The 13065-nt window shown below is 34.2% G+C and overlaps 1 protein-coding gene across 17 annotated transcripts in view; it reads left to right on the forward strand.

Annotated features, from left to right (window-relative positions):
• Nucleotides 1–13065, forward strand: part of RAPGEF2 (Rap guanine nucleotide exchange factor 2) — a 235011-nt gene that overhangs the window by 203649 nt on the left and 18297 nt on the right. For all 17 annotated transcript variants that reach the window (XM_027597876.2, XM_027597879.2, XM_027597883.2 and 14 more), the window contains 8 exons: nucleotides 2903–3055; nucleotides 3336–3500; nucleotides 6291–6398; nucleotides 6488–6691; nucleotides 6792–6900; nucleotides 7401–7647; nucleotides 11509–11666; nucleotides 12329–12569. In XM_027597876.2, the coding sequence (XP_027453677.1) occupies nucleotides 2903–3055; nucleotides 3336–3500; nucleotides 6291–6398; nucleotides 6488–6691; nucleotides 6792–6900; nucleotides 7401–7647; nucleotides 11509–11666; nucleotides 12329–12569 (1385 nt within the window). The remainder of the gene's footprint in view (nucleotides 1–2902; nucleotides 3056–3335; nucleotides 3501–6290; nucleotides 6399–6487; nucleotides 6692–6791; nucleotides 6901–7400; nucleotides 7648–11508; nucleotides 11667–12328; nucleotides 12570–13065) is intronic.

Here is a 13065-nt window from a genome sequence, read left to right on the forward strand (position 1 = left end):
CCAGTTTAAGTAGAGCTAACCTCTTAAGGTAAACCTGTTAGACATACCTTTTTCAGAGACCATGGGAACTAATGACACTTTGAATTTAAGTAGTTTTGGGGAAATTTGCATGGATAAGTTGAAAGTTGACAATACTATATTAGGGCTGAAGTTTAATTTTATTTCATCCTTTTATCATCTATAATTTTTCTTCTACGTATCAGTTGTGATGTCATGTGCCCCAAAACCAATCCTGCAATATGAACTGCCTTTGGCCTTTTATAAGCAAAATCTTGTTTGAATTTATATTTTATATCATAATGCCAAGATCATATATCACTTTCATGTGTTAAGAGCTATCTGAAAGTATAAAAAAACAATTATATACATAATTCACAATTTTTCATCTGGCTTCATCATACCAATCAAAATTATGTTTTACACATGAATTTCTTATTAGATCTACAAACTTCTTAAGGCAAAAATAAATCTAATAAAAATATAGATAAATGTTTTCATCTAAAATTTCTTTTTTAGGTATGTGTGGCCATATTGGAAATTTAGTTGGTTTTTATTTTCTTTTTGGATGGTACTTTTCAGTTTGGTACAGAGGAAGTGCCAAAAATGTCTCTCTAGGCATTAAGCATTTCAGATCAAGCTTATTCTCCTTAAATCCTTGGTCAAGATTAATTTGAGTATGTTTTACTTCTAAAAGCATTTTCTTTTCTCTGTTTACTTACTCCTTTTAACTCATAATGTATTTCTTTTTTAGGAGATAAATGAGAAAATACAATATATAATTGTTTTCTCTGAAACTGAGTATAACAAAGATCACCTAAAATTATTTGGAGGCATAGAGAGCAATTTTGGTATCCTATTTAAAAGGACAGAAATAAACTGTTTTTGAGACAAGGGACTAAGGACCACATATTTCAAAACATACATACACCTGTAGTCAGTGTTACAGAAATGGGTTTTGTTTTTAAGGTTTTTTAAAAACTTAAACTATATGTATTTACCCAAAAAGCCTGTCTTTTGTGAATTTTAACTTTTTTATTCCAAATTCTTGATTGAAAAATTAATGAGATTCTATCAGCCAGCTCTGGAAGAAACTTAGTATTGTAATACGCTGTTGCTCAAGTATGAAGCACTGCTATTTCTTTTAAAAAACTTTACTGATTGTATAGAAAGTATAGAAAATATGGAAAAGTATTTTAAATAAAATGAAAGTCACTTGTAATTTGCATTGTTCAGAAACAATAATTATTAACACTGTTATACTTCATTAGAAGATTTTGATGTGCATGTATAATTTTTTTTTAATTAACAAGTGTGTAACTATGAGACACTGGGCAAATTAGCAGGCTGTTGGTACAGCTGTTTGTTCATCTGTACAATGGGGATAATAGTAGTACCTTCTTTATGGAATGATTAGGAGGATAAATTGAGAAAGTTCCTATAAGGGTACCACAAAAGATGATCATCATGTTGTCTTCATTATAGTTAATTTCAACATTTGGTTTTGCATCTTTTAAAAAAAATTAATGTGCTATCATGAACGTTAAGTCAAAACTGTAAATGTTCCATGAAAATATGTTTTTGAATGGCTGTGTCCTATTTTATCTTCTATATGCTGTAATTTAACCATCCCCTTTTTTTCATCTTTTCACATTAAAGGAGAAAAAGAAATGTCCATACTTTTTTCATTTGCAAAATGAGAATAAATTCTTCAAAATTCGGAGACAACAACAATTCTTTCTTACTTTAGAATCTCTTATCTCCTCCTCACTGGCTTCTGCTTATTTTGTGCAATAAGTGATATGTATAATTCATTCTTCACTTTCTTTTAAAAATTACTAAGAAATGTAATTTAATAGTTTGCCCTAAGCCCTGATATTTTTTTATATTTGGGGTGATGGAGGAGTAATGGCTTGATGTGCATATTATTTTTAACTTTTTGGTTAGGAGCAAGGATTACCCTTAATACTAGTTACAAGGAATAATGGCTTGAGTCAACAAGTAGGTGGCTTGTTTTGTGGACCTTTTTTGAATAAACTTTCCAAACTGATTTCTTAATATAAATAGCAAATTTATAATACCTATTCCAGGGGTATCTTTGAATTTTGATCTTTTTTTAATTATGTTATGTTAATCACCATACATTACATCATTAGTTTTTGATGTAGTGTTCCATGATTCATTGTTTGCATATAACACCCAGTGCTCCATTCAATACGTGCCCTCTTTAATACCCATCACCAGGCTAACCCATCCCCCCACCCCCTCCCCTCCAACACCCTCAGTTTGTTTCTCAGAGTCCATAGTCTGTCATAGTTCGTCTCCCCCTCCGATTCCCCCTCCTTCATTTTTCCTTTCCTATGATCTTCTTTTTTTTTTTTTTTTTAACATATAATGTATTATTTGTTTCAGAGGTACAGGTCTGTGATTCAACAGTCTTACACAATTCACAGCGCTCACCATAGCACATATATTGGGGAGGGTATGAATTTTGATCTTTTATTAAAACCATCTTTATTTTAAAATTGTTGCTTTTAAAGTCTTTTCTAATTTGTAAAACCCACTAAATGGTAGTTATGTTTTTAAATTTATCCTCCTAAGATTCTACCATCAAAGAAGAGGCATGAAGAAGGACTCTTCTTTTGTCTTACGATTTTTAAAATTGTTAGGATTTTTAATATAAACTACATATAAATTTGCTAAAAATGAAACTTGATTTGACCAAGGAAGAAATACATTAAAAAGTAGGGAAGTCTGATTAAGGTTCATTACTGCATTCATTTAGAGAGTATGGGAAAGACATGGAAAAATGTCAGTATTAAATAATTAAAACACTGAATTATTAGTACTGCTAGGTCTCTTGCAAGCACTTCATCAGTAACATGTGACTTACATTTTATTCCAGTTTGTCTGTATAGCCCAGCAAGATTACTGCCGTATTCTGAACCAAGTAGAAAAGAACATGCAAAAAGTTGAGGAGGAAGGAGAAATTGTTATGGTAAAAGAACACCGAGAACTTGATAGAACCGGAACAAGAAAGGGGCACATCGTCATCAAGGTAAGACAGACGTGCCTCCATCTTCTGGGAAGGATTTCTTTGGTAGTATCAGTTAGTTATGACAACTTAAGATTCTGCCTGCCACATTTTTGTGTATAATTTCTCTGAAAAGTTATCAGTTGTTAAGAAAAATCTTTACACCGCCTGATGAACAGCAGTTTTATAAATTATTATATATGTATATTACTACCCAGGTCATCTTATGTTGAAAATTTGGAATTAAGGTACCATATAGATGATACTTATGCAGGATAGTGATTAAACCTTTTATTTGTTACAGGGCACCTCAGAAAGATTAACAATGCATTTGGTAGAGGAGCATTCGGTGGTGGATCCAACATTCATAGAGGACTTCCTGTTGACCTATAGGACTTTTCTTTCTAGCCCAATGGAAGTGGGCAAAAAGTTATTGGAGTGGTTTAATGACCCGAGCCTCAGGGATAAGGTTGGAAAATATATTCTAGTTTGGCTTTTAAATGTGAAATATTCAGATATAAACTTAAAGATACTTTAATATTTGTCACACCAGTTATGTTCACATTATTTTAATGGAATAAGAGAGTGTACTTTTTAACCCCAAAAAATGATGCAACCCCCAGACTCCTGAGTTCCATTGGGATCTGCATTCTCTACTTGGGCAAATGGTCACTGTATGTCAGATTAAGTTACAGTTTTTAAATTGGCACCAGAGCAGCATTTTATAGTAAGCATTGCTGGTCGGTAGGCCCCAGTAATATAATTCTAAACAGACTCCTTTAGCAGCTCTTGCGAGCTCTGTCAAGAGCCAGATTGACAGATTGGCCAGATTGGATGATAAAGTCTACATACTCTTGTGAGGTGTGAGAGTTAATCATAGCCTGTACTCAGTTTCTCCTTTTTATGAGACAGTCTGATTTACATGAGACTTCCCAAGACTTGGGAAGACAGGTAGGAAGATCCAGAATAGGAGACCAACAGTGAAAAGCTCCCAAGTTCTCCTGCTCGTCCTACCACTAACTAGCTCTGCGGCCTTAGAGAAATCATTTGGACAGCGATGCTTTTCATTTCATATTCTGAGAGTCATAAGCCTAGAAGAGCTGAGCCAAACTCTCCAGCTGTCAAAACTTAGTTTGAGCATTAACTCTGCCATGTCCTTTATGTGTCATCTGACCCCTCCTCACAATCACCTATTTACTTGTAAAATGAATAATCATCAGCCTTTTGGGGTTATTGTGAACGTGAATAATAGAAGTAAAGTTCTTTTTGTAGTGCCTGACTCAATTCACTTAATACATCTTAACACATAATACATCTTATAAGTTGTTAGTTGGTGGTGGAAGTTGGTAGTATTCAACTTATGATTGATGAATCTCAGTTTTCTAACCTGTAATAGGCTAGTAAGACTTTTAAGTTGGCTTCTCAGTTGCAAAATTTTAATTTTATGAAAAGATTATGTGTTAGATATAGTTTCAAGGGAGATAATCTTCCGGGTTTCCGAAATTTGAAAAATGGACAGCGGTGATAGTAAATGACCAAAAATTAATATAAATATCAAAACTTGACTTCTAAGTGTATATTAACTATAGTATTTTAACTATCGTTAGAAATTAACTATATACCAGGGTGCCTGCCTGGCTCAGTCCGAAGAGCATGCGACTCTTGATCTTGGGGTTGTAAGTTCGAGCCCCATGTTGTGTATAGACATTACTTAAAAATAACAGCTTTAAAAAAAAATTGACTAGGGGCATCCGGGTGGCTCAGTCAGTTAAGTTTCTGCCTTTGGCTCAGGTCATGATCCCAGGGTCCTGGGATCAAGCCCCGTATTGGGCTCCCTGCTCGGCGGGGAGTCTGCTTCTCTGCCCCCCCTCCCCCGGCTCGTGCCCTCTCTCTCCCTTAAATAAATAAAATCTTTAAAAAAAATTAACTATATACTGTCACCTTTGTTTCTCTACTGCTAGAAGAATATCGTGCTTTTCTCACTTTAATTAAAAAGTTAGATGGTTTGATTAGAGGTTAAAATGTTTGAAAACAATTCTATGGAAAATTTCTTTTATGTTTTCATTTAAAATTTAGAAAATTAAACTCATAAATAAAACAAATACTTTTATATTTATTTATTTTTAAATTGTATTTTATTGTGTTGTGTTAATTACCATACATAACATCATTAGTTTTTGATGTAGTGTTCCATGATTCAGTTTGCATATAACACCCAGTGCTCCATTCAGTACGTGCCCTCTTTAATACCCATCACCAGCAAATACTTCTATATTTAAAGTCACAGTTATACTCACTTCATTTAGTAAAAAAAATTTTTTTTTTTAGAGAGAGTGCACCAGTGGGGAGCAGAGGAGGAGGGGAGGGAGAGAGAGAATCTTAAGCAGGCTCCATGCCCAGCACTGAGCCCAATGCAGGGCTTGATCTCACAACCCCCTGAGATCATGATCTGAGCCAAAATCAAGAGTCAGGCGCTTAACGAACTGAGCCACCCAGGCATCCCCATTTGGTAAAATTTTGTTGAGAATTCACTCTATGCCAGGCTTTGTAGTAAGTCTTAAGGATGTCCTTTGAACATAATAGATAAAGCTGTCCACGTGGAACTTAGAGTCTAATGAATGTCACACACTTCTTGCTGAGTACAACACAAATATTCTCTAACTGTGTGTTTGTATAAAGGAGGTATAGAGCTCTGTGAAAACAAGTGTGCAGTGTAAGAAAGGCTACTCATTTTTCCTGAAGAATTGTAGCTATTAAAAACCTCCTAAATCTTAATGTTAGCAAGTAAGATGTAACTCCCAGTAACTCCCAGGCAACTCCTTCCTTTTACAACTTATTCCCTTGTAGATCTTTCTAGGCCTCATACTATTCATTCCTTTTGTCTATTGTGCCCTCTGCCGTTATTTTTTAGTTTCTGTCTTCTTTTGTTTTGTATTTATTTTGGTTTTATTATAGCTTTGGTTTTTTTTGTGACAGGTTTCAAATATGTTTTGGGAGTAGACAAGATATAAGTACCACCCTTCACAGATTCGAAACCCTTCTGGGCAAAACAACAAAACGTCTATATTCATAATATATATTTTTTCAGAAGGTCATTTTCTTATGAGTAAAATCCTTGCTGTGAGGAGTTTTATTGTTAGTTTATTGTCCATTGTTATTAAGTAAATTGTTTGTTAGATATCTTTTTTGAAATTACTTTAATCGCACATTTTTTAGCCCTGAAAAGAAGAAAACCTATTGAAAACAATTGCTTTTTCAGGTTACACGGGTAGTATTATTGTGGGTGAATAATCACTTCAATGACTTTGAAGGAGATCCTGCAATGACTAGATTTCTAGAAGAATTTGAAAATAACCTGGAAAGAGAGGTAATATTTGTGATTTAAAAAAAAGTCATCAATTTTAAGTTCATTTAATTCAGCCTATTTTTGAAACCATTCTTTCTGACCTTTTATAGAAAATGGGTGGACATCTAAGGCTGTTAAATATTGCATGTGCAGCTAAAGCAAAAAGAAGATTGATGACGTTAACAAAACCATCCCGAGAAGCTCCTTTGCCTTTTCTCTTACTTGGTGGCTCAGAGAAGGGATTTGGAATTTTTGTTGACAGTGTGGATTCAGGTAGCAAAGCAACCGAAGCAGGCTTGAAACGAGGAGATCAGGTATGGTGTTTCTAAGTCCAAACTTCAGGGTGAATACTGGTGTCTTTTTTTTCTCCAGTCAATTGGGATGCTGAAATAAATTTCATAATTTTATTTTTAGATATTAGAAGTAAATGGTCAAAACTTTGAAAATATTCAGCTGTCAAAAGCCATGGAAATCCTTAGAAATAACACACACTTATCAATCACTGTGAAAACCAATTTATTCGGTAAGTAGTTTTGCATACTTTCATTTTTCTCCTTTCGGTCTTTTTTTCCCACATTTAGGTCTTAATCATGACAAAAGTCATTTTTATAAGTAATATTTCAAATATAAGAATCAAGATATAGTAAAATGCATATACTTAGATATTATTTATGTAAGTATATATAGATATTAATTATGTAAGTATATAATTCGGTCTAAATCAAAATCCACTAACTTGAGGACCATAAAAATTATTTTTATTGATAAATGTCTTAGACATCTATTATGTTAAATACTTATAAATACTCCTGTATTGTAACTTATTCTGAATGGAAGTGGTAGAGCAACATAACAAAGCAGATTCTTGGTGTCATTCATTCATTGGAGTAGTATTTTTCAATAGGATTATGGTTTTGATAGCTGAAGTGTCTACTTCTCACCTATTTCCAAGTTCTACAATTTCCTTTGAATTGCTTAGATTTCTTATAATGGGCGTTTTTTTGGTGTTTCTTTCCATTTTAGTATTTAAAGAACTTCTAACAAGATTGTCAGAAGAGAAAAGAAATGGTGCCCCTCACCTTCCTAAAATTGGAGACATCAAAAAGGCCAGTCGCTACTCCATTCCAGATCTCGCTGTAGATGTAGAACAGGTGATAGGACTTGAAAAAGTAAATAAAAAAAGTAAAGCCAATACTGTTGGAGGAAGGAACAAGCTAAAAAAGATACTCGACAAGACTCGGATTAGTATCTTGCCACAGAAACCATACAAGTAAGTGTTTGTATAAATTTTCTGTGCGTTATTTTATTGTGTTAAAATGATATGCAAAGGTAGTGATATAATTAATGTTTACATATGAATCTAAACAATGTTCTAAGCTTTTATAGCTGAGCTATCTTAGAAGCAATATTAAATAACCACGTTGATTTTAACTCATATATTTGCCACTTCCTTGTCCAACACGGGCTTCATTAGCACTTCCTCATTTGAACTTAAAAAAATTAAGAATGTGTGTTTGCTCTTGTTTCACCCATGGTTTGGAGTTATTTTTGCTACTTTTTCTTTGTTTCCGGATATCTTCTCTACCATCAGTATCTGCTTTTTGACAACCAAATCATTGCTTCTTCTAGTTGCTACTATTCATCCTTGCCATTCTCCTTTTTCCTCCCTCTGTTTTCTGTTATTTAATTGTTGCCAAGACATCACCAACCAAGCACAGAACTCCTTTCCTTCTCTCAGTGGGTTTACAGTCAGAATGTCAGGTGTATTCTTGAATCTCTTCTTGGCTGCTTATTTATGCCAGGAGCTCAGACTGGACAAAGTTGTAGGTGTCACAGTTTTTAAGTCTTGTTTGTTTGTTTGCCTGTTTGCTTGGTTATTTCTTCATTTTAGCACCTTCTGAGTCTAGAAATCTTATAAAACTCAATTACCACTAGCCAAAGTTTTTTTTTTTTTTTTCATGTTAAATAACCTGGATGTAATAGGTAACCCCTGGGTGGCTCAGTTGGTTCAGCCTCCCGACTTTTGATTTTTGGCTCAGGTTGTGGCCTCAGGGCCCTGGGATTGGCCGTGTCTGGCTTCACGCCCAGCGAGGAGTCTGCTCTCCCTCTCTCTCTGCCCCTCCCCTTCCTTGTGCACGTGCTCACATGCACGTGCACTATCAAATAAAGCATAAATAAATAACATGGATGCACCAAATGCATTTATTTTATATTCCTTGTACTATAGTGATGTAAGTTCAAAGCATGTAGGTTATTTTTCTTTCTTTGATAATATAATGGGTCTTCTAGAGGAACAGTAGATACAGACATTCAGAACTATATCAAACATTTCTTAAATTCCATTTCAGATAAAATTTTTATCCACAGGTTAGAGAGATATGGCCCAAAATATAGTATTGATGGGAGTGTCAAACCTGTGTTGTCTCCACTGAACTATAAGGATTAGTGGGTTTGTATCAGCTAAAAAGACTTCTATAACAGAGTCCTAAGGATAAGCAATGAGTATGATGGTTTTATTTATAGACCTGAGAGCATGTTTATATTGAGTAAGTTAGGCCTGTTAACATTACAGAAAATAGGAATTGATTTTTAAAGTGACCATTCTAGATTTAAAAAAAAAAAACAACTTATTTTTAAATGGGCAAAAAAATAAATTACTTAAATGTGGAATTATTAGCAGCACAATAACAAAAATATCCTACAGTCATATTTGACCATGAGTTAAATATGAACCTTAAAAAAAAGTTAAATAAAAGTCAGCATGACCCTGGCAAGTATTAATAGAAACGTGACATGTAAGAACTGGGATATAAGCCATCCACAGTACAGGATGTTGGCAAGGAGCACAATATGAGGATACTATGTATAATTTTGTTCTATGTGTATTTAAAAAGATATTCAAAAGCTGGAGAAGGGAAAAGAGGATAATAAGATGTGTTGATTTTGAAACACTGAGGAAACATCTTAATTTGTATTTAAGAACGTGTATGCCTCTTTTAAGTATTTTATTGTGAAAATTATTTGAAATAATTCATATATGTAAAGCAACTGAAATGAAAAAAATTAGATTTAAAAGAAGGCTCAGTAAACTATAGGAGCTATTATATGGTGTGATAGTCTTGATTTAATACTAGTTATTATTTAAACTTTGCTCTCCTAGAAATCAGCATGTGTTCAGAAAGATTTTTTTTTTTTTTTTTAAACAAAGCCACTAAACTAGTCAGACAGATCTTCTAGGTATACTGTGGTTCCTTCCCCCACCAAACACTGTCAGTATTACAGCAGGTAAGATGCCCGATGATGGCGAATTGGCAAGGATAGGCATGGTGGCGTCACATGAACGGTGGGGGAAGAGAAGGATGAGGCCAGAGGATTATAGGACTCAGATCTGGTTGTAAGGTAAGTAGAGAAAGACTGATGAATCCTGAGAAAAGAGGGAATAAGTCAACAAACTACAGAATCAAACAAAGGCCAAAAAACAGTTTTAGTAACAGTGAGAGAGTGGGAGAGATCGAAAAATAAGAGAATGTGCTCAGAGAGGGACATTTCTGAATTAAATCTTGAATATAAAGTAGTTTCAATCCAAGGGTAACCTCACGTCTGTGGATAAGAGAGAGAGAGGCAAGAGTTAGGTCTTCATTTTAGGTGTTAAAATGTTGCTGAGAAACATTTAAGAAGGTAACCCTAGTACTTTTAGCCATTTGTGGCAGTGGTAGTCCAGTTGGCTGTATCTTTGGCCTGAGTCCATAGTAGTAGTCTCATGTCATGGATTATATCTGAGATTTTTGGCAGAAAAGATGGCTTATATGGATGAAAAATGAAATTTTACTAATGTGAAGGTTTTAATGTTTCACAGAACATTAATATATCTCCTTTATATGCATGCCTATATATGCTTAAATTGAATTGAATTTTGTCATTCACTTACCTATGAATTTGGAAGAATTTACACTAATATCTTTAAGTTTTATGTTGACTTTAAAAGAAAAATCTTATCCTTGCTTATTTAACTTTAGAATTTCCATTCTTTCCCCCCTCAAAATAAAGAATGCAGCTAGATTTTTTTTTTTATCACAACCATTAAAGATGGTAGGTACTATGATCAAGCTCTAATGTCTGAAAACCTAATTGATGCTAAATGTTAACTTTATTTATGACACCTCAGACACCCAACCTTAGTACAGTTTTCTTTCTCCTCGTTTTAAGGTATTTCTAGAAATTAGAACTATAAGCATTTGCTTATGATCTAGTTATTTTGTGTGTGTCCATGCTTATTATTTTAATTTTAATGTTTTGTTTTGGAAACAGTTGACTCTTCAATTCTGGAAATTTATATATGTTATTAAATCACATTTTAAGAATTGTCCACAGTAACAGACTCTTTACAAATGGAACTGATTTTGTAGCTATCAATAATAAGCAGTATTTCTCTGGGAACTTAAATGTCTAACTAGAAATTTTGAGTAGAGAATTAAAAGTGAGTCATTGGATTTCCATCGCCTCTTCTTTGATGCTAAGAAATATCACCGTGCATCACTGCTTTTTTATGCTTTGTATAATTAAGAAACAGTGTCTGTGTGAGGGTTTCTTTACATTTGACTCCATAGAGATTTCATTTATTTCTCTGAAACATTGGAGAATGAAATTAGGACAGTTTTGATTTTTTTTTTCCCCTCTGTTCATTTTACTCTGGTTTTGGTTTTTTTTTTTCAGTTTTTAAAGATCAGATTATAAAATAATTTATCATTCTGATGCATAAATCATCAATTGAATGAGACTAAATGCACTCTTTTCGATGTGGTTTCTCTTAAATCTATTTCCAGGAGTAAATAGAGCTTATCTTCTCTTGAATATACTGATAAACTACTATTATTTGTTATGCTCTGTCTAGTGAAAAAGACATAGATTTTGGAGTAAAATATGCTTAAGAAACAGCAAGGTGAGTTGAGTTAGATACACTTAAGCAGTACTTGCTATTGCTGTTTTCAACCAAATTTATTAATGGTATTTTAAATTAATTGCAAGTCTTAGGAAATACAGTTTATTTATGGTTTCCGTCTATTACGTATTGATGAGTTATAGCCTTTTTACTTGTGGATCATTGATTTTCTAATTTTTCCTCTTTTTTCAGTGATATTGGGATTGGTCAGTCTCAAGACGACAGCATAGTGGGATTAAGGCAGACAAAGCACATCCCAACTGCGCTGCCCGTCAGTGGAACCTTGTCATCCAGCAATCCCGACTTGTTACAGTCACATCATCGCATTTTAGACTTCAGTACTACTCCCGGTGAGCCCTGCCCATGCCGCTTTTGTTTTCTTATAGTAATCTGTTTGCTTCTAACGTAATGGTGATGCTCTATGCTCTTGGTTTGGTGTGGATTATGTCAAATGCTGAAAGTTAGAATGAACCTTAAATTTCAAACAACTGGAATCAGTTCTTTTTTATTGTTCAGACTAATTTCATAGGCAAATCAATCTCTCTGAACTTGTTTTCTCTTTCATAAAATGAAGATAACACATACCATGCAGATTCTTACTAGGTCATATTAAATAGTGTAAAAGGAATATTTTAGGTTAGCTAAATGGGATTTTCAGTATAATGAAGAAGAATTTTAGATTTAAATTTTTCATTTTTTTGCTACCAACCTGACAATCTTTTTTTTTTTTTTTGGATGTGTTAACGACCTAACAATCTTAAGTGATGCGGTTGTGTACTGATATGTTTGCATTTGTCTGTGGATCAGGCATTCGGTTATCTACAGGGAAAAATGTGTTCATGCAGCAAATCAGTATGTTGACTGTTCAAATATTTGAAGAAGGATTATAAGGGAGAGATGAAATTCGCTCAGCGTTGTCTTTTCTCAGGGGGTTTTTCAGATTACTTCACTTAATTGTCTTACCATATACTAAAATCCTTTCTACTTACATATGGCCTTTCTTTCCCCCCAGACTTGCCAGATCAAGTGTTAAGGGTTTTTAAGGCTGACCAGCAAAGTCGATACATCATGATCAGTAAGGACACCACAGCAAAGGAAGTCGTCATTCAGGCCATCAGGGAGTTTGCTGTGACTGCCACCCCGGATCAATATTCGCTGTGTGAGGTCTCTGTCACACCTGAGGGTGTCATCAAACAAAGACGACTTCCAGATCAGCTTTCCAAACTTGCTGATAGAATACAACTGAGTGGAAGGTATACGATATCTATTCTGTTGGATTTCTTTAACCCCTCTTCAAACCCACACCGAAGTCTAAGAGATGAACACTTTCAAAGGGTTTTTAAAAATGAATTAAGGGGGTTGGGAGGGATGGGTTAGCCTGGTGATGGGTATTAAAGAGGGCATGTTCTGCGTGGAGCACTGTGTGTTATACACAAACAATGAATCATGGAACACTACATCAAAAACTAATGATGTATGGTGATTAACATAACAATAAAAATTTAAAGGAAAAAATAAAAATAAATGAATTAAGTACCCTGTGCAAACTAGTATCTTCCCATTCTCTTAAGAATTGCTATATCAAAGTAAATGTATCCCATGGATTGTTGACCCTCACGAGGATCTCTTAAGAACCTTTTCCAAAGCAGGGCAGTGTGATCTGAATGTTGTTAAGGCCTGTCAGGGCACCGGCAGTCACTTCTTAGACTCGCCCTTGAGGACAGGCTCTCTTCTTGGATGTGTACATTC

This window comes from Zalophus californianus, chromosome 2, assembly GCF_009762305.2.
Source record: "Zalophus californianus isolate mZalCal1 chromosome 2, mZalCal1.pri.v2, whole genome shotgun sequence".
Taxonomy (NCBI): Eukaryota; Metazoa; Chordata; class Mammalia; order Carnivora; family Otariidae; genus Zalophus; species Zalophus californianus.